At 45.5% G+C, this 20,075-nt stretch overlaps 2 protein-coding genes and 1 pseudogene across 3 annotated transcripts; all 3 read left to right on the top strand.

Annotated features, from left to right (window-relative positions):
• Window positions 1–69: 69 nt before the first annotated feature.
• On the top strand, window positions 70–2,756 carry LOC310789940 (leukocyte cell-derived chemotaxin-2-like). The gene is made up of 4 exons (XM_083651660.1): window positions 70–198; window positions 754–865; window positions 999–1,150; window positions 2,206–2,756. Exons 1-4 carry the CDS (start codon window positions 162–164, stop codon window positions 2,370–2,372), a joined length of 468 nt encoding a protein of 155 aa, XP_083507786.1. The 5' UTR covers window positions 70–161; the 3' UTR covers window positions 2,373–2,756.
• A 5,602-nt stretch (window positions 2,757–8,358) lies between these two features.
• On the top strand, window positions 8,359–10,779 carry LOC310790287 (leukocyte cell-derived chemotaxin-2-like). The gene is made up of 3 exons (XM_083651955.1): window positions 8,359–8,669; window positions 9,099–9,250; window positions 10,520–10,779. Exons 1-3 carry the CDS (start codon window positions 8,581–8,583, stop codon window positions 10,693–10,695), a joined length of 417 nt encoding a protein of 138 aa, XP_083508081.1. The 5' UTR covers window positions 8,359–8,580; the 3' UTR covers window positions 10,696–10,779.
• A 6,007-nt stretch (window positions 10,780–16,786) lies between these two features.
• LOC310790245 (eukaryotic translation initiation factor 3 subunit C pseudogene) lies at window positions 16,787–19,486 on the top strand (annotated as a pseudogene). Its single transcript has one exon. The product of its transcript is annotated as a eukaryotic translation initiation factor 3 subunit C pseudogene (transcript).
• The last annotated feature ends 589 nt before the right edge of the window (window positions 19,487–20,075 follow it).

Below are 20,075 nucleotides of genomic sequence, written 5' to 3'. Positions count from 1 at the left end.
GCAAGCTGCCAGCTTAGGGGACATGTGCTCAGCAGCTTCTATAAAGCCTCCTGGAGCCTCAGTCAGTGTGGAGAGCAGACACCTGACCAGCTTCTCTCACCGATCCAACCTGCACATTCACCTGAGCAGCTTCTCTCAGAGATCCAACCTGCACGTTCACCATGAAGACTGGACTGCTTCTGATGGCAGCGCTGCTGGGTATGAACTGCTGCCAATCATCACCTCACTGTCCTCTTGCACTTGGTTTTATGTTTGTATATTGTTTTTAAGATTTTATCCTACTTTTGCTGTTATGTTATGCTATGTTACTATTATGCCCTAGTGCCATATAGGCCTAAATGTTTTGACTGACATATTATGTACAGTACTCTGTGCACTCGTGCTGGGAGGGGTGCTTTAGAAATAAACTTTTACTTACTTACTGCTTTACATCACTAGTTACCTTGATGATTTACTTTTATTGCTATATATTTTTTCTTTGATCATTTTGCATAAGCCTTTTTTAAATGTAATGATTTATCTGCATTTCAGAACTAATTTGTCTGCTCAAATTGAATTAATGAATTTAAATAAAATAATAAATACAATATTTGTATTTTATTTTACGACCTGTTAATTACAGTGTAAGTAGTTTGTAATCATGGGGTACTAATACAAAAACAATGCTGTAATCACATGGTAACAATACGCGAAATAAAGTGCAACTATTTTCATAATTGCATACAGTGTGGTGAATATCTGCTGTCTCTCCAGCTGTGCTGAGTGTGTGCGATGGCGTTCGGTTCGGTCCGCTCTGCAGTGGAAACCCAACCAATCAGAGGAGAACTAGTGACAGATGGGGGGAAGGACGCTATGGAGCGAGCCGGTAACGCCAAACACCACAATGCAACACTTTGCTACGCAACACCACAATGCAACACTTTGCTACGCAACACCACAATGCAACGGTTTGCTAATACAACTGTCGTCTGTGACTGGTTGAATCTGCTCTGTCTCAGGGGAAGCCGGCTGCACAAAGGTCTGGATATAGTGTGCAGCGATGGAGCGACTGTCTACGCTCCGTTTGATGTGACGCTCAACGGCAAGGTCATCGTTTACACCGACCCCAAGAAGGCGGCAATCAACAGCGGCATCAACCTCAGAGGAGAAGGTCACCTCGCCTCAAACGTCTTTACAGAACATCTGCAACCAAATTGATCAGTTCTTTCAGTCAGCTTCAGATCCTAAAACTCATTACACCAAACAAACCCAAAACAAGTAACTGTTACTCAGAGTTACTGGAGTCACTTTAATCACCAAGTCTAATCCAATTAGTCTGGTGACAAAAAAACAACAGACAGCAGACCATCAGCAATAATGCTCATGTGAATGTGCAGGTATTGAAAAGTACGAGTTAAATGAATAGTTCACCCAAAAATTAAATCATCTCCTCCCCCTCATGTCAGTAGAAACTTTGGCAAACTTTGTTTGTCCACTTAAGACACACACCGAGCAGCTATGCAGCAGCTCCATATCAGCCATCACCTAAATACCTAAAGTGAACAGGAACGTAAAGTGACTCCAGACAGTTTGCGCGCAGCAGAATTTTTCCAGTGTTGTGAAGCCAAAATTACGGCACTGTTCCTTTAAAAACGCCACACAGCCATTTTCTCTGTAACTGGCTAATTGATTGATCGCGCAAGTTACTCAGGAAGTGTAATGAGTTACTTATCACTCCTTTAGAAAAAGTATTACTTAAATTAAATTACTTTATTACTTGGTATCAAAAGTAATTAGTTACATTACTTGTCAATTTATTATTTTCGCTACCCCCCCTTTCGAAGAAGTGACGTACAACCTGTTTAGCCAGCTCCCTTTTAGAACTGAATCCACTTTATTGCAACAATAATTAACCTTAGAGGAGACAACAATTAGCCAAACTGCATACTTTTATTTATTTGCCTACCTAAGACAAAAAACTAATTGCGTTCTGGCAACGCAGTAGGATAGCATAGCCAGACCTATCTCCACACGTAATTTTAGCACTGTGCGCTGGAGAAAGTAATGCAGTAACTATGAAACTTGGATGAGTAACTGTAATATAATTACAGTTGTGGAAATTGTAATCCCTTACAATCCTTGTTACTGGGGAAAGTAATGAAATTACCTTAACACATTATTCTACTTTACTGCCTGGTCAGTAATTGTATGGATCCTTGTCTGCAGGTTTGTGTTTCAAGCTGTTCTATGTGAGGCCGGACCGGACCTCTGGCACGCTGAGGAAGGGTGAGAGGATCGGCACCATGCTGCCCATGCAGAGTGTTTACGCAGGGATCACCTCGCATGTTCACGTCCAGATGTGTGACAAGTCTGATCCAACCCGCTACTTTTGATGGACTCACCGATGAACCTGAAGGACTCACCGATGAACCTGATGGACTCACCCTAGACCTGATGGACTCACCCTGTTTTTAAATTGTGTTTTAATCATTGCATTATCTACATGTAATTGCATGACCTTCTGCAAATATACTCATGCATTGATTTTCTAATGTCTCTCTAAAAAGCCTCCTTTCATCACTTATCATACAGCACCATCTGCTGGATGTTGAAAATATTGTCCAACAAGGAACTGAAGTAACGTATCAGGGAACCGTTCTGTCCTTCATTGTCTCTGCCACTGGCGATCCATAATTCTGTGTTTATGATGCGCACATCATAAGTGGAGGTCATATTTGATGACAGTGCACTTTTATGAATAAAATGCTGTAAAAATCTCTTCAAGGATTCTGTGGTAAAACATGGCTCCTATAGTGCCAAATACCTACAACTATACTTCAGGGGTATTATTTAAAAAGAACAGGTTATAAAGTCAGCATGTACAATCCTCTACTTACACAGAGTGAATAGAGTGTTTAGAAGAGTGAGACGGTCCAACTGCGAATCATTTACTGCAGGGGTTCCCAAACTTTTCAGACCAAGCACCACTATCTACCAAACCACATTTCCCAGCAAGCACCACTATGTACCAAACCACATTTCCCAGCAAGCACCACTATGTACCAAACCACATTTCCCAGCAAGCACCACTATGTACCAAACCACATTTCCCAGCAAGCACCACTATGTACCAAACCACATTTCCCAGCAAGCACCACTATGTACCAAACCACATTTCCCAGCAAGCACCACTATGTACCAAACCACATTTCCCAGGGACCACTTAGAATTTGCTCATTTACCCATACTATAGCATTAGAAAGGCTAAATACGGAGTGCATATCCCCATGGTGTTACATTATGTCCCAAAGCGTGCGCTTACTGTAATTAGACGTTTCGTTCATATAGGCTATATGCATGTCAAAATATTTGTTTCTTTAATAGGGTAGGGATGTGTGAGATTTTTATTCTAGCCTATTTCAATATCTTATATCAGAATTGTCCACTCGGGTTAAGCTATTGACTGCGGTCACGCCATCCGCAGTGTGGAGAAGCATGGTCTTCCATGTGTGCAATTGCAGGGAAATAGGTTACTGGCCGGCACAACTTTCTCAAAAGTAATCTACTGTTATACACCTAACACCACAGACCTGTATGGTCAAGAATTATGTAGCCTAATAATGCAATGTAGGTTATAGTTGAAAATCAACCTGATGAAGGGAGAGTGTGTGCGCGCGAGGTTTTGGAGAGAGAGGGACATCCATGCTGTGCGTAATGTAGGAGTTCCCCCTGCACTGCGCGGAAAATATTGCGTGCGCTCAGGCGCAGTGGGGTTTTTAGCGCTAAGACCAGAGATGGGCAGTATTTTAAATACATGTATTTAAAATACGTATTTCAAATACATTTGTGTATTTTGTAATTTGTATTTGGCTGGACCGAGAAAAATAAGATGTAATTTGTATCAAGATACTTTCAGACCTTGTATTTTGTGTATTTTAAATACATAAAATACTTTTTTCTTTAATTTTATGTCATTTTATTCTCAAATTGACACATTCTTACCATTGACACAGGTTTAAACTGTGGAGAAAAAAAATGTGACATGTCACTTCTACTCTACCTCTGATTGGCTTACCCTCAGAACAAACTCAACCACAAATCAGAGGCAGAGTAGGGTGGGTCTTGAGTCAGACTTCGCATCACTTCTTCATCTAGTATGAAGCCTTGTATTGGTTGAAATTCCCCGAGATAAATTACTAATATAAATTGATGATTAGATATTGCATGCACTGGCCTATCTGCAAATGAAACGGTTTACTGCATATTCAAACCAGTGTATCATATTAGAAAGACACAACTAATTTTCTTCTTAATTAAAATTGGCAAAGTGGGTGGCAGTGTGTGTGGCGGCAGTGTGGGTCATGGTTGTGATGTCATCAGTGATGTCACTCGAGCAACTCTGATGTAGTATGAGCCGATGCACATTTGCACGATCGCACCAAGGTGGGTGATTTTGGGGGTAACTGTCTGCCTTTCCGAAGCCCTGCCACTCCGAACGTTAACTTCTATTATTCGGACTGGCGGTCGTTCACCTTAGAAGCCGCAATGCCGACCTTAGGTTTAGGCGTGGGGGTGGGAGAGGTTAGGTTTTGGGTTAGGGTCTGGGGGAGGTTAGGTTTAGGCATGGGGGGAGGTTAGGTTTGGCGTGGGAAAACGGGCAATATAGAACCCGGGGAACATAGACATGATCCCTTTCTGAGTGCCGATATTTCGGAGTGGCAGAACGTCGGAGTGGCAGCACGTCGGAGTGGCAGCATGTAACCGATTTTGGGAGCCCGTGGAGCCCGTGATTTCCATAACTGCAGCCATGGCACATCATATCCAGGGATACTGTTATGATGTCAGATATCTAGGGCTAACATGGTCAAAGTTCCAAAACTTGAGGTTAACATGTAGAAATGCTGCCTGTAAGTCAAAAGCCCTCACAGAAGGTTATTAACAGCTGAAGTGAGGGAGAAATTAGCTGTGCTGAAAAACAGCTAACTGAAATGAAAGAACTGTAATGGGTTAGAGGGAAAGGAGAATACTGTCACAGAGGACTAAAAGATGATTTAACATCTAAGGAAACCAGAACATTTCACATTTGAGAAGCTGGAATCGGAGAATTAGGAAATTTTCCTTCAGAAATGGCTCAAAATAATGAATAGATGATCAAAATAGGCAATTAATGTAATATTTGGCAATGAATTGATGGATTGACTAATTGTTGCACTGTTTTATCAGTTTTTATAAAATGCATTTTTATGTATTTTCAAAATACAAAATACGTATTTGTATCTCAAATACATTTTTCAGACCAGTATTTTGTATTTGTATTGTGATACATTTTTTGAGCAAGTATTTGTAATTTGTATCAAAATACTTTATGATGTATTTTCGCACATCTCTGGCTAAGACCTGCTATTAGGTGGTCTTAAAATTGCACTCACCCAAGGACATTTTTCCTAACAGCGCGGAAACGCCTGGTTTGGCATGGGCGACGCCCAACCCTGTGTTTACGCTCGGAACCTGTCGCTGGTATCTTGGCCAGAGTGCAAAATGACACTTGTGGGAGGCAGACGATAGCATTTGAGACAGGCAAAGTCCAGTATTTAGCACGGACACGCCTGGGCCATGCCTACACCTGTGTCTGCGCTTAGATTCCAGCGCAAAACTGGATGGTGGAGGCAGACGATAGCATAAGACGCAGGGAAGATAGCATAAGCGATAGCACCGTACGATGATAGGGCCCTAGATCTCTGTTATGGTACAGTAAAGGGAGCATATAAATCAATCCCCCTGCTTCCCATAGGTTCTGCTGACCACAACTGTGTGCTGCTCCTCCCTACATATAAAACTGTCTTAACCCATTGATACCTGATGCAGCATTTGCATGTATATCCCTCATTTGTGTGTGTATGACGCGGTTCGCACACGCACACGCACACACACACACACACACACACACACACACACACACACACAGACAGACAGACACACACACACACACACACACACACACACACACACACACACAAACACACACACACACATACACACACACACACACACACACACACACACACACACACACACACACACACACACACACACTAGGCTTTTTGTTACCAACTTCTGTAGGATTTTACAGTTGAATTAGTTACTGTACAGCCCTGAGCCACCTCTATCATCTGACCGGTACTCATTTCATCACTGCTGTAAACTTACTTTTATTATTTTATTTGCCAAAATACTGGCAAATGTCACTGACACCCCTGTTGTTCCTCTTGCTGCTCATGATGATGGCAATCTTCCGCCCCCCCCACCCCCCCTTTCACCTCCCACGACCAAAGTGGCGCCTATGTACGGCAGCCTTTTGCGTTGTGGTGTTTGCTGGTAATCCGGTACATACCGTATTACAACAAATGTATATGTATTGTATAATATTGAAGTGTGCCTTTATTACTTCTCAAATTAGTAATAATGTGAATTATTCTGAGTGTATTTCATTTAAATGCATTGTCCAATTGCTGGCGCTGTTCAATGGCGACATGGTTTTGCTCTCCGACTCTGAGAGCGAACCAAGCAGAATTTCGCTTGTGATACTTGTACCATGAAGTGACAATAAAGTTTATCTCATCTCATCTCATCTCATCTCAATGTGTGAATAAAAGCTGACTGTAATAAAACTGCTTGCATTCTACTCAATAAATATTATATCATAAGGAAGTACAGCTAGACAGTAAACAATATGAATATGCAATATAGATGAAAGCAACTACGGTCTACATACATATAATGACAAAGACAAAGTAAAATTATAGAGCAGAAATGATTGACACTTTAACGTTAATTTACTCATTGCACGACATGAGGTTTCTGCTAGTAAACTGCTGGTGCAGACTTCAAAGGCATCGGGTGCCAGCCCAACTGCCCCGATCTAATTTTTTTTTGTAAAATAGCAACATTTGTGGATGTTGCTATGTTACAATTTCGGCTCAGAAATTGTAAAATGGTAACGTATGTTTCTACAGGGGTGGCGTGGTTTACGGAGATTTTCTGTTTCTAACCCCTCCCCCTACCCTAACCCTAACCCTAAGATCTCAGAACGTTACCATTTTACATTTTTCGAGCCAGAATTGTAACATAGCAACGTTGGTCCAAAACGTTGCTATTTTACAATTTTCTGTGAGACTGTGTTGCTGAAACGCATCCGTTTGCACTGCTGCTGTCAGTGCTGTGCAAAATCTGCGGGTTGCAGTTTTTGTGAAACATTCTGAGTGCTATATTTCAGCTAAGTTAGCCAGCAAGCTGCTGCAGGTGGCTGGCACACCCAAAAAAAATGGGGTAAAAAAGTTTTTTGTTTGTCTGCAAAACACATGTCAACGCTGTCATGCACTGTGTCCAACTGTCCGCTGACCTGACGCGTGATTTCTATTCGCAGATAGGATAAGCAATAACCACGCCCTGTGGCGCCCGGATTGGCCAGGAGCAACACTGGAGGGCACGCAGCCCAGCGATTTCATGAACCAACTGAATAGCTCTTGAGAACGGACAGCGATTTCGAGAGCGGACATTGAGAGCGGACATTGAAATGAATTATGGTCACCTACCTTCCTTAGCATAGTAGGCTAATAATAATAACCTGACCTATGTGCCCCGGAGCATCATGAGAAACTAGTTAAGCTGTCGTCCACGTAAAGTAAACAAATGCACGCACAGCAGCGCCAAATCAAGAAGACATGAAACAAAGCTCGCTTTTAAGCTTTTTCGGTCAAAGGCAAGAAACGTCGCATTGACGACGAGGAAGAAGATGACTCGTTGTCACCCTCCTCCTCAACAAGTGCGGATTGTAGTGCACCCGTTCCCGCACCTGTATTGGTGGTGTACAGTGGAGAAGAGACAGACGATGATGAAGAAGATGATGCAGCCGAAACAATGACATTAACAGCGGGGAACGCAGCCAACAACACACCGGAGGTTTGTGCAGAGCCAGAGGACACTGACGCTACAGATCTCTCTGAGAGAGAGCCTCCAAAGATATATACTGTATCCTCACTGTTTGTTTTTGGAGAAGAGAAATGAGACCCTCCCTGCACTGCAGCAGCAGGCTTTTTTGAGATACCAAAGTAGTTTTACATGTTGCCAATTTAATTGACTGCTTCTATCTGCTAATAATGAGTGCGAAAAGGAGCAAACATTGATGGTTATGGTCATGGTCCTATCTTAAAGGCACTATGTAGTGATTTTTTTTTGTCCACTAGATGTCGCCATTTTTCCTCTAAATCTGGCTTGAAAAGGCCCACATTTTCTTTGGCGGCACCGCCGCCAAATGGTCCGCCCCCTGGCACACTCTCTCTTTCTGTGGCACACCCAATGTGCCAAGTCTGGCTACGCCACTGGTGCAGCAGCACGTCGGTTACACACGGGGAAGTTGGCCCATTTTTTCAGGAACAACACTAACTGCTGTAAACAACACATTGTGCTGATAAGAGAGGAGCGAAACCATACTGGGTTAGATCACAACCAACAAGATCTACTGAAGCAACAGGATCTACTGAAGCAATAGGATCTACTGAGGCAACAGGATCCACTGGAAACAACAGGATCTACTGAAGCACCATGAAGTTTGGACCGTTAAGCAGTGGAAACCCCACAAACAGAATCAGAGGTTCGGACCCCCATGGACATGGACACTATGGAGCTTCTCGGTAACTTTCACCCATCCAGTTCAACTTGTTTAGTGCAAATTCTCCTTTGGTTTTTACATTATTGGATACATTCATATTATTGTTGTCTTAATTTAATGATACGTACAAACTGCTTTACGTGATGAAATAAAAATCATAAAAACGCTGGTAAGATCAAAGAAGGATTTTACACACCAAACTGCACTCTCTTGCTTGTGGTCTGCCAATCCCATCCCTTCTCGCTTAGGCGTCCGTGACGTATTTCAACATGAGACCATCATGGACATGAAGATTAACATTACACGTCATAACGTTAATTATTCACATATCTAAAAACGTGATATGCAACGTATTTTCATTCAGAAACGTCTTAATCTGGCGACTTATGAAAATGTGATGATGGTGCAAACATGTATGTTGTCTTGTTTCCCTGTGAATCCTGAACTGAAGTGATGGTGGTGGTAGAGCACACAGGGGAGTTGACGTCGTGTGTGCCGACGGTGCGGAGGTCCTCGCTCCGGCAGACTTGACGATCACCAGACGGTCTCGTCCCTATGGCAACGGCAACGCCATCGATGACGGCGTCTGCTTCACTGCAGGAGGTCTGTCTATTTCCACCATGTTGTATTCACCTTATTCTTTGCCCATACAAGGACGCTTCTGCATGATTTCATTTTGTAATCGTCTTTCCGTTTTAGACACGGAAGTAGATTACGCCTACCGTCATCATTTTTAGACTTGCCAAAAATATGTTTTCAAGTAAAAAAACAAAAAAACACTGTTATAAAGTTGCAATATTTTTTCAGATGAGAACATTCCAAATAGTATGTGACCAGTTTATCAGAATAACGCCTATTTGGAAATATTTAACGAGCAGCGAGGACTGGGAGCGCTGACTGTGCTGACCGGTCGGACTAGCTATCTGTCAAACCGGGTACAGCCATCGGCTCCTCACAGCAGTAACGCTATGAGCATGTAACTGAAGTTGGCCGCAGTGTAGCTTCTGAATGTTGCCAAACTTCATTCATAGTGACATTCATAGTGACGTTTTGTTTTGAAATTGGCCGCCAACTGAACCGGAAGAACAAATACATTTGCGGGTAATGCGGAAGAGAGAAAAAGTGGGCGTGGTGAATAAGGTGTATACTGAAACACCATCTATTTAAATCCTCTCCTAGTGTACACAGTGAAATGAATGAAAAACTGCCTGGTCACAATCAAGGGGCTAGCTTGTAGCTCCGTTTGTGAAGCTAATGTGGAAGTGCCTTAAACCTGCATTCTCTCGAATGGCCTGCAGGGGGCGACTCCACTGGCTGCAAAAATAAGTACATGGAAGTGAATGAGGAAATTCCCCTATTTCTCACTTGATTTATAGCCCCAGTCAACACTTTCCTAATGGGTTTATAGTCTCAAACGCCGAATAACCAAATTGCCTCATCGACCAGAGTATAGGAGGAATTAGGTAGAATCTCTCTTAGCTGTAAAAGCATATAGCTTAAAGTGCACATCCAGCAACCACACCAACTGTTACAGTAAGAAGATAGCTGTCGTATAAATCCTGGCGACTCCTCGCAGGTATCACTATACAGGCCACTAGGGGTGCTTCTGGAGTTTAAGAAGGGTGGGCTCAGAGATGTAGACAGCCGCTGGACAAATATTCCTCGCTATCGCTATAGCTTTTTATCCACGAGAAACCTGGTCTACTACTGTAAATGTCCAATAAGGGTATAGTTTGCCACTTGAATAGTGAGAGCTGATAGGGAATTCTCTGCTATATTGCCGTGCAACATACACTATGGTCAAAATGTGCAGATTGTTTGGCCTCCATGGATCATGATGGTGAACCACTCTCACTGTTGTGTGTCCTCCAGGCATTGGCTTTAAGATGTGGTACATCAAACCAGACAAGACCTCCGGCACGGTGAGGAAGGGTGAGAGGCTCGGCACCATGCTGCCCATGCAGAGCGTTTACCCACGAATCACCTCGCACGTTCACGTCGAGAGGTGCGACAAGGAAGACCCCACAGCCATCGTCACTTCCTCTTAGGACACTGTATGTTTCCTGTGTCAGATGAGATATCTGATGTAACTTGTCATATAGATTTTAACACAGCATTCAATAAAAGCATTGACAATATTTCTGGGGAAAAAATGCAGTCTCTTAAGTGTACATTTTGGTGAGCATTGACTGGGGGTTTGGGTCAGGCCCAGGGTTTGGGTCAGGCCCAGGCCCAGGGTTTGGGTGAGGTTTATATAGATTATTGTGTTGTTCACACCCTGCAGCAGGAACAGCTGTGGTCTAATCTATCAAACCTTGCGTAGAATCCCTACTAGCATTCCTACGACTGTGTTGAAAAGAATGGCTAACCAGTGACTGCGCACGCACCTGCACGCCAGTGGCGCCGGAATGAGTTTGCAATTAGGGGGGCAAAAGCAGGAAGTGAGTCTTGAGAAAAACAAAACAAAACAAAAAACGTTTTTTTGGACGTTTGAATGATTTTTAGCCATATTTAGAGGAATATCTCATTTTAAATTAACATTAGGATTATACTGTAGTGATGTCATTATTCAGTATTTTCTCCTTTTCTCACTCATGTGGTGACCTGCTCTCCCTTTAGGTAATTTTACAATTACACTACAACAGACAGCAACACTGAACTTATTATTATTATTATTATCACTTTGAAACACAGTGCAAAACTTGTCATCTCAACACAAAAATAAAATGAAACTAACCGTACTGTATACTATACCATTATAGCAGCAGCCAATGACAACACATTCAAGCCATCCTAAAGTGCATTACTGAGTGCAGTAAGGGTGTGGCATCGTAACAATGAAAAATAAATAAAACAGAACTTAAATAAGTACTGAGGAAGTGTATCCCAGACACACAAAACACCCATTTGGTTTAGCTCTCAGTCACCAGAGCAACACTGCCGTAAACCCCCCCGGGGTGACCGGTGGAGATGAGATGACTGTCTCTGGCTCTGCTGCTAACCGGCTCGCCTCTGCTGCTCTCTCTACTATTGCCGTGGAGCTGTCGGTGAGAGAGCAGGGAGGGAGAGACAGCTCCACGGCAATACTAGTAAGTTGAGTTCTCTCCGGGTCTGTCTGTCTCTCAGGTGTAATAATCCCACAACGATCACAGCTTTAACAAGCATCACAGGCTGTGTAAACAGTGTAAAGTGGGCTCTCTGTAACTTCCCCAGAAGAAGTATTAGTAGTAGGCTGCCAAAGAAAGCCGAGCAGCAAGTCGGGACGGGGGTGCCGCGTCTATGTGCCGACAGTCCGCAATGCCGATAGCCCACAAGCAGAACCAGCTCAGCGAGGCGGTGTGCAGCGTGTCGGGGGACCGGCTGCCTCTCCCAGCCCCCACGCCTAAACCTAACCTCTCCCACCCCCCACGCCTAAACCTAACGTTGGCATTGCGGGCTGTCGGCACTGCGGGTGGACGCCAGGGCGGGTGGGGGCGGGGGGATTGGGTTGCTCGCTCGCTCTCGGAGCGCTGGCTGTGGATTCTTCTCTTTTTCCCCCACTCTCTCATATTTAGGGGGGCAAAATTTCCCCTTGCCCCCCTAAATAACAGCCCCACTTCGCTTCCGGCGCCTATGCTGCACGCAATTCCCCGTTACCAGCAGCTGCCACAGTGATTACGCACGGGGATCTGCCCATATCCCGTCCCCTGCAAGCTCAAATCCAACCAGTGGTCAATGTAAATCACCACATGAAGTTTCAGCACATATAAACGGGCCTGATTATCAATTCAAAATAAAATGAGAGTGGCAACATGTTGCTGACTGCAGTGAATGCAGTGAGCGTGGGTCTTGGGTTTTGATCTTATCCTCTGAACTTAACCTGCTACAAAGCAGGTTAGCCGTAGAGCATAAGTTACTATGGTGATCGATCTCGGTAAGAAGTTAACTAGCGTCGTGGCACGGCAAACCTAGGGTTAAACCTGAAGTTACCTCGCTAAGCCACTAATCTTGCTTCGTGGTACACCCTACTGGAGGCCTCTCACAACCAGTGTGTGTACATGACCCAGGCTACCAAATATGAAAACTAAAAGTTTACAACTGTAGCCCAGCTGTGACACACGCACGCACGCGCGCGCGCGCGCGCACACACACACACACACACACACACACACACACACACACACACACACACACACACACACACACACACACACACACACACACACACACACACACACACACACACACACACACACACACACACACACACACACACTCTGGGGCCGGGCATTTCTGGGTACAAGCATGAGATGCCAGGACTAATCACTGGGCGGCGCTGTTGACTAACCAGCTATTACAAGACGCCCTGTAACATCTCCCTTTCTGTAATAAGATCATCAGAACATTGACTGGCCTAGTTCCTACATGAACAAAAGTCTCAATAAACCAAAAGGTACAAATATTGTAGAGAGATTAAACTTAACCATATGCTATTCAAATTATGGAAAGGTGCATGCAATTATTTCAACCAACTGCCTATATACTTAAATGTCATATCACAGTTTTTTAACGTAGTACCAACAGTTTGTAACATTGGTTGATTGATTGATTTTTACAACCAGCCAATCACAACTTAGAGGTCTAGTCTGCCTCGAGGCTTAATCAACTTCCCACTCCACGAGGCCCTGCTCCTCTCGACGTAGTGTGCCAACAGTCTGTGTGGGAGGGTGAGATAGATGGATCCTCCACAGGCGCATCCCCGCGCTGCTCTGGGGGCCGTACTGAGTGGCCCGACGGCTGAGGAGGGGCCGTCTCCGCTGGTCTGAGATCGACCCTGTTGCGACGGTAATAGTCCCTTCCACATTGACGAGGTAGGACCTGGCGCCCAACCACACCAGTAGCGAACACACTCAAGAATCGATCAAAAACTCAGGTGCAAAGGCAAACAGCAAAGTCCAAAAGTGAGAAAGAGGCAAGAGCCAGCACACTAGTGATGCGCGGGCCGCAGTTATAACCGCGCTGACCGCGGATATCCCGCCCCGCGGGCGGGCCGGATCATAAAAATAAACGTTCTGATTAATAGCGGATGGGTTGCAGGCGGTTGAAACGATGTATCATTAATGAGGAAAAATAATATTAATTACGTTCTCTAGCCTATGAACGTATTTTAAGCTACATTTTTCGTCAGGCACATTCTTAGTCGCCAATTGTAGATCCCCCAAAGGACCCACGGCCGTAAACCAAATAGCCATGTGCTAGGTCACTAGGCTGCACTTTTCGTCCATATATGGTCAATGATGTCATCCTCAAAAAGGAGTCTCCGCTGAAGACGTGTTTGAAGAGAAGACGTGTTCGTATTTTCCCATACAATGAGGCAATCATCAAGTAAACTAAACTTAAAGCTATAGGGTTAGCCGAGTAAACTACATGAGGGCAAGTGGTGGACTGGACATAATACAGCATAGAAATTTATTTGGAGTCTTAGACTGCAGCGATCGATTCGCACCAACGGCAGCAGAAACCGTAAGTTTGCTCCTTTTATAGCGTTTTTTAGCGTTTATGGCGTCGGGTGCATGGCGGGCGCGGATCTATAAATAGTATGAAATAATTTGCGCGGATTTATGGTGGGCGGACGGTTCATGCATACACGCGGATTACGATGGCATAAAAGCTCATCCGCGCATCTCTACAGCACACTAAATGTCCTTTCACAGGTTTAATCCATCATCTGGGGAAGGCAAAGCAACAACGGACGTTTCAGACAACAGGCCTTCTTCAGCGTGCTCATCTATATCCGAACCAGACTCAGAAAACTTTAATAATTCATCACCTGTGACAAAATTATTTGTTTTCACACGCTGGTTGGGTTGAGACGGACGAGATGCGCTGTAATTTTCTTTGAATAAAAATTCATATTTATGCAAATCGAATAATATTCTAATACCAAAATTTGTTTCAACAGCCCTACTGCACATCAGCCTCTTTCTCACTGAGTCCAGTCACCAACAGGTAATCCTCAAAATTCAGCCCGAAAACTTGCCCAGTTGCTGCCTAACAATGCCTAATCTCTCTCGAGACTTTCGAAAATCTGTCGGCAGGCTCCGTCAGAAGGGATGTAACAGCGCTCGCACGCATGCTGCACTTTACCCGATCAAAATGAAGTGAACGTGAACGGTGTGTAGTCAACACTTACCATTTTCAGCGAATAGCAAGTTGCTACAGTACTTGCTACTACCAACAAGCTAGAGTTGTTGTTGTTTCATAGCGACGGACGGATTTGAGAGCGACACGCAGGGAGCGGAAAATAAATCCATTAATGGGCAGAGCCGGTCGGTTGGAGCCAATGGCAGAGCTTACAGGGAGCGGAAAGGGATTTTCTCACTTTTGGGTTACTGTTTAAATTCCAATACCCATGCTAGATAGGTGCCGCGTCTATGTGCCGACAGGCTGCAATGTCGTTAGCCCACAAGCAGAACCAGCTGAGCGAGGTGGCGTGCAGCGTGTCGGTGCGGTGGACCGGCTGGAGCTAACCTCTCCCAGCCCCCACGCCAAACCTAACCTCCCCCAATGCCTAAACCTAACCTCCCCCAGACCCTAACCCAAAACCTAACCTCTCCCACCCCCCACGCCTAAACCTAAGGTCGGCATTGCGGGTGGTCGGCATAGCGGGTGGACACTGCTAGATAATCCAACACTTGGTTTACGCTATCTTGATATTGTTTGGATTAGGTAGAAAACCCAATTTGGTCTTTGACATCCATAAGTGCGACATCACAATTGTTCGAGTATGACAGTATCAGTGATTTATGACATCTATATGACAGCATCAGTGATTTATGACCTCATCACTGTTTGTGACATCATCGGTGATATATTACATCACTATAGTGACCGCCAATAAGGGGGGCTACTAGGCAGGGGCGCTACAGCAATATTTGACGTATTTTTCTCCTCACAGAACCATTGTGGAGGACCCCAGTTGCATGCATCATGAGTGATGTCATAAAGCTCTGATAATGGCATAGACCTAAATTTCAATCAATCAATTATATATTTATATAGTGCCAAATCATAACAAGAGTTATCCCAAGGCGCTTTACAAATAGAGCAGGTAGGAGACAGGCTCTTTATTTTAGACCCAACAATTGAAACAATTCTCACGTGCACTGGCGATTTTACTGTTTAATGTGGCAATTGAAACAATTACTCAACAAGAGCAGCACTTTGCGATGGTGGCGTTTTGTGCGGTTGAGCGGTTTGTATTGAGACAGAGAGAGAGAGAGAGAGAGAGAGAGAGAGAGGGGCACAGTAATGGCAGTAATAATGATACCATTAACAACTATAATAAGTAAGAGCATAAGTAATACTAGTAATGCACAGTAGCAGCTGTAATAAGAACAGGACTGAAAATAGTAATAGAAATGGTGACTTTCTTCCAGGATCCATAGCGGTCCATAGAGGCATGTATGGGAACGCCCACAAAATGTTAAACGGCTGGCACGCGAGTGGGGTAAAACCGCCGATATATCTCATGGGCTGACTCACCAAAAGACGGTGCTGCGGTTCTAAACTACAGGTTTGGGGGTTCTAGAGCAGAACACAAGACGTCTGCTCAGATGTGCGTTTACTGCGGTCGTTAAATCCCTGATCGTGTCTGTCTGGGCTGGGCTATCAGCTAAATTCTAACTTTGCTGAATGGATAGAACGGGGGTTTTTACCCCACCCTGACCGTGACCACCCTTATGTAATAGACCATAATCATGTTATAGACATTGTGACATCATCAGTGATGTCATAAATCATTCCGATGAGGCTATACAAGTGGCACACGTGATTTCATGCCAATAAGAATGGGTTTTTGCAGTTCCTGCGCACCCTGTCGCATGCCATCATTTGTGCCCGCTAAATTGCAAAACTGTCCATTTTCACAAGGAAATGTGATGTCATAGACCATAATCATGTCATAGACATTGTGACATCCTCAGTGATGTCATAAATCATCCCAATGAGGCTATATAAGTGGCACACATGATTTCATGCAAATTGACCAATCAGAACGTGTTTTTGCTGATGCTAGTGCCTGCGCACCCTGTCGCACGCCATCATTTGTGCCCGCTAAATTGCAAAACTGACCATTTTCACAAGGATATTGATTCAGCAATGTCTCGTTTCTTCGCCACTGGGTCTGACAGTGAGTCAGAGGAGTCCTCATCCGCCGATGAGATCACCTCTAAAGCATCAGCGATTACTTTCAAGCAGACCTTGCTGCTTAGTGACGATGAGGAGGACACCAAGAGAGTGGTACGCAGTGCCAAAGACAAAAGGTTTGAGCAGTTGACCAACTTCATCAAGACTATCCGCAATGCCATGAAGATCCGTGACATGGCCAAATGCTTGGAGGGGTTTGAGCAGTTATGTCGAGCGTTCCTCAGAAGCAAGACTATAGTGGACGAAGTGGGGGTTCCCTCTTTCTACATCCGTCTTCTGGCTAACCTGGAAGATTATCTCAACCAACTTTGGGAGGACAAAGAAGGAAAGAAGAAGATGAACAAGAACAATGCAAAAGCCCTTAGCACGCTACGTCAGAAGATCCGCAAGTACAACAGGGATTATGAAACAGAGATCACTGCTTACAAGGAGAACCCACCGGAGTCTGCGGATGAGGAGGAGCCAGAGGATTCAGGCTCTTCAGACAGCGACACAGAGCGGGGTGAGGATGGTGTGTCAACCAAGGCCTTCTTAAAGAAAAAGCCTGCAGATGCTCCCTCAGAGGCCAGCAAGTTCCTCAAGAAGGGCTCACTGGATGAGTCATCTCCTGACAACGATGATTATGATGAAGAGTGGGGCTCGGACACCGCAGAAAGCGGCAGTGAGAGCTCTGACGTCGGGGAGGGAAAGAATGCTTTCCTGGCCCAGGCCTTCCTCAAAAAAGAGAGACCACTGGACTCTCTCCCCAACACCCAGGTTGGTGAGAAGAAGGATGGGAGGAAGAAGAAGCTCAAGAAGAAAGAGCGGCTTGAGGTAGAGGCCAAAGAGGAGGGAGCAAAGAAGGGTGAGGGAGGCTGGGAGAAGGTGAAGGGTGGAGTAGCTCTGGTCAAGGAGGAGCCCAGAATGTTTGTGAAGGGCACAGAGATCAACACTGCGGTGGTAGTGAAGAAGCTGCATGAGATCCTTCAAGCAAGAGGCAAGAAGGGCACAGACAGAGCTGCCCAGATAGAGCTGCTGCACACCCTTGAATGCATCTCCAATGAGAACAACCTGGGCCAAGGCATCCTGGTCAAGATCAAGTTCAACATCATTGCCTCCCTTTATGACTACAACCCCAACCTGGCGGCCTTCATGAAGGCAGACATATGGAAGAAGTGCCTGGACTGTATAGACGAGATGCTGGACATCCTCTTTGAAAACAGCAACATCTTCATTGGGGAGAACATTGCAGAGGACAGTGAGAACCTCAGCATCTCAGACCAGCCATTCAGGGTGTGTGGATGCATCTTAACGCTGGTGGAGAGGATGGACGAAGAGTTCACCAAGATCATGCAGAACACTGATCCCCATTCTCAAGAGTACGTAGACAACCTAAAGGATGAGGGCCGGGTTTGTGGCATCATTGGCAGGCTGCTGAACTACCTGGAGAACAAGGGCAGCACGGAGGAGATTTGCCGCATCTACCTGCGCCGAATTCTGCACACCTACTATAAGTTTGACTACAAGGCTCACCGCCGCAGCATGGGCCTCCAGGGAGAGACCAAGTCGGGGCAGGACCAGGAAGAGAGCTTGGTGGAGGACAGCACCGTCATCATGGACCGCCTCTGCAAGTTCATCTATGCCAAGGACCGGACCGACTGTGTCCGCACCTGCGCCATCCTCTGCCACATCTACCACCACGCTCTGCATTCACGCTGGTACAAGGCCCGTGACCTCATGCTGATGAGCCATGTGCAGGACAACATCCAGCGCGCCGACCCACCTGTGCAGATCCTGTACAACAGAACCATGGTGCAACTGGGAATCTGCGTTTTCCGCCAGGGCATGATCAAGGATGCCCACAATGCCCTGCTGGACATACAGTCCTCCGGCCGCGCCAAGGAGCTCCTGGGTCAGGGCCTGCTGATGAGGACCATGCAAGAGAGGAATGCCGAGCAGGAGAAGATTGAAAAGAGGAGACAGGTGCCATTCCATATGCACATCAACCTGGAGCTGCTAGAGTGTGTGTACCTGGTTGCAGCCATGCTACTGGAAATCCCCTACATGGCCGCCCACGAGTTTGATGTCCGCCGCAGGATGATCAGCAAGCAGTTCCGTCACCAGCTCAGGGTGGGAGAGAGGCAGCCGCTGCTGGGACCCCCAGAGAGCATGAGGGAGCACGTGGTCGCCGCCAGCAAGGCCATGAAGATGGGCGACTGGCGCACCTCCCACTCTTTCATCATCAACGAGAAGATGAACAGAAAGGTGTGGGACCTGTTTCCCGAGACGCAGCGAGTACGCGAGATGCTTGTCATGAAGATCCAAGAGGAGTCACTGAGGACTTACCTGTTCACATACAGCAGTGTGTACGACTCCATCAGCACGGAGACGCTGTCGCAAATGTTTGAGTTAGAGTTGCCCACTGTCCACAGCATCATCAGCAAGATGATCATCAACAAAGAGCTGATGGCGTCACTGGACCAACCGACCCAGATGGTCACGATGCACCGGACAGAGCCCACAGCCACAGCCTCTATGAACCTATAGAACAAGGCCCTGCAGCTGGCCAAGAAACTGGGTGGCTTGGTGGAGAACAACGGGTGCATCTACCTCAAGCAGGGCATCTATGGCGGATAATTCAACAGAGATCAGAAAGGTGGCTGCCAACCATAGACCATATAAATATATGAAATATATGAAGAGGAGAGCTGCAGCACAGCCTGCTATTGGTCCGTGATTTGGTAAGCTTCACAATCATTGGACAGGCGACCTGTCAATCGCGCCCCAAAACACAATTTTTTATCGTCAATTCTACTCAAATAATTTACAAAATGAACATCATAGTGACTTGAAGACTGAAGACTTGAAACTGGTGATTGAGACCAAGTGAGACATACAATCATTTTCCCATTCACTTCCATGTAATCAGACTTATTTTTGCAGCCAGTGGAGTCGTCCCCTGCAGGCCATTTGAAAGAATACAGGTTTAAGGTAAGCATTGGCTTTACAAACTAACCAAGTGTAGAGAGCTAGCACCTAGATACTGTTACTGTGCATTCCCTCACTTGACTTGACTCTGACCCTGAACCGAGCTCATCTGTGTTATCGGTGTGTTTGTGTTTGTGTGTATGTGTGTCTGTCCGTCTCGTCACGTTGCGTTTTCAGCCACCGTTCGCATGGTGGACTATCTCACCGCAACACAGCTGATCAGGCACAGCAGCTGATCGAGAGGAGCACTTGTCTGCTTGTGGTGGTCCAGTCA

Source organism: Poromitra crassiceps, assembly GCF_964638095.1.
Source record: "Poromitra crassiceps genome assembly, chromosome: 15".
NCBI classification, from domain to species: Eukaryota; Metazoa; Chordata; class Actinopteri; order Beryciformes; family Melamphaidae; genus Poromitra; species Poromitra crassiceps.
The sequence above is the reverse complement of the archived record's forward strand: the minus strand, read 5'-3'. Positions and strand labels throughout refer to the sequence as shown.

Coding starts and splice junctions, on each gene's coding strand:
- LOC310789940 (XM_083651660.1), top strand. CDS start 162: ATGAAGACTGGACTGCTTCTGATGGCAGCGCTGCTGG. Junction 199..753: donor TCTGATGGCAGCGCTGCTGG/GTATGAACTGCT, acceptor CTGTCTCTCCAG/CTGTGCTGAGTGTGTGCGAT. Junction 1,151..2,205: donor CATCAACCTCAGAGGAGAAG/GTCACCTCGCCT, acceptor CCTTGTCTGCAG/GTTTGTGTTTCAAGCTGTTC.
- LOC310790287 (XM_083651955.1), top strand. CDS start 8,581: ATGAAGTTTGGACCGTTAAGCAGTGGAAACCCCACAAACAGAATCAGA. Junction 8,670..9,098: donor GGACACTATGGAGCTTCTCG/GTAACTTTCACC, acceptor CCTGAACTGAAG/TGATGGTGGTGGTAGAGCAC. Junction 9,251..10,519: donor CGTCTGCTTCACTGCAGGAG/GTCTGTCTATTT, acceptor TGTGTCCTCCAG/GCATTGGCTTTAAGATGTGG.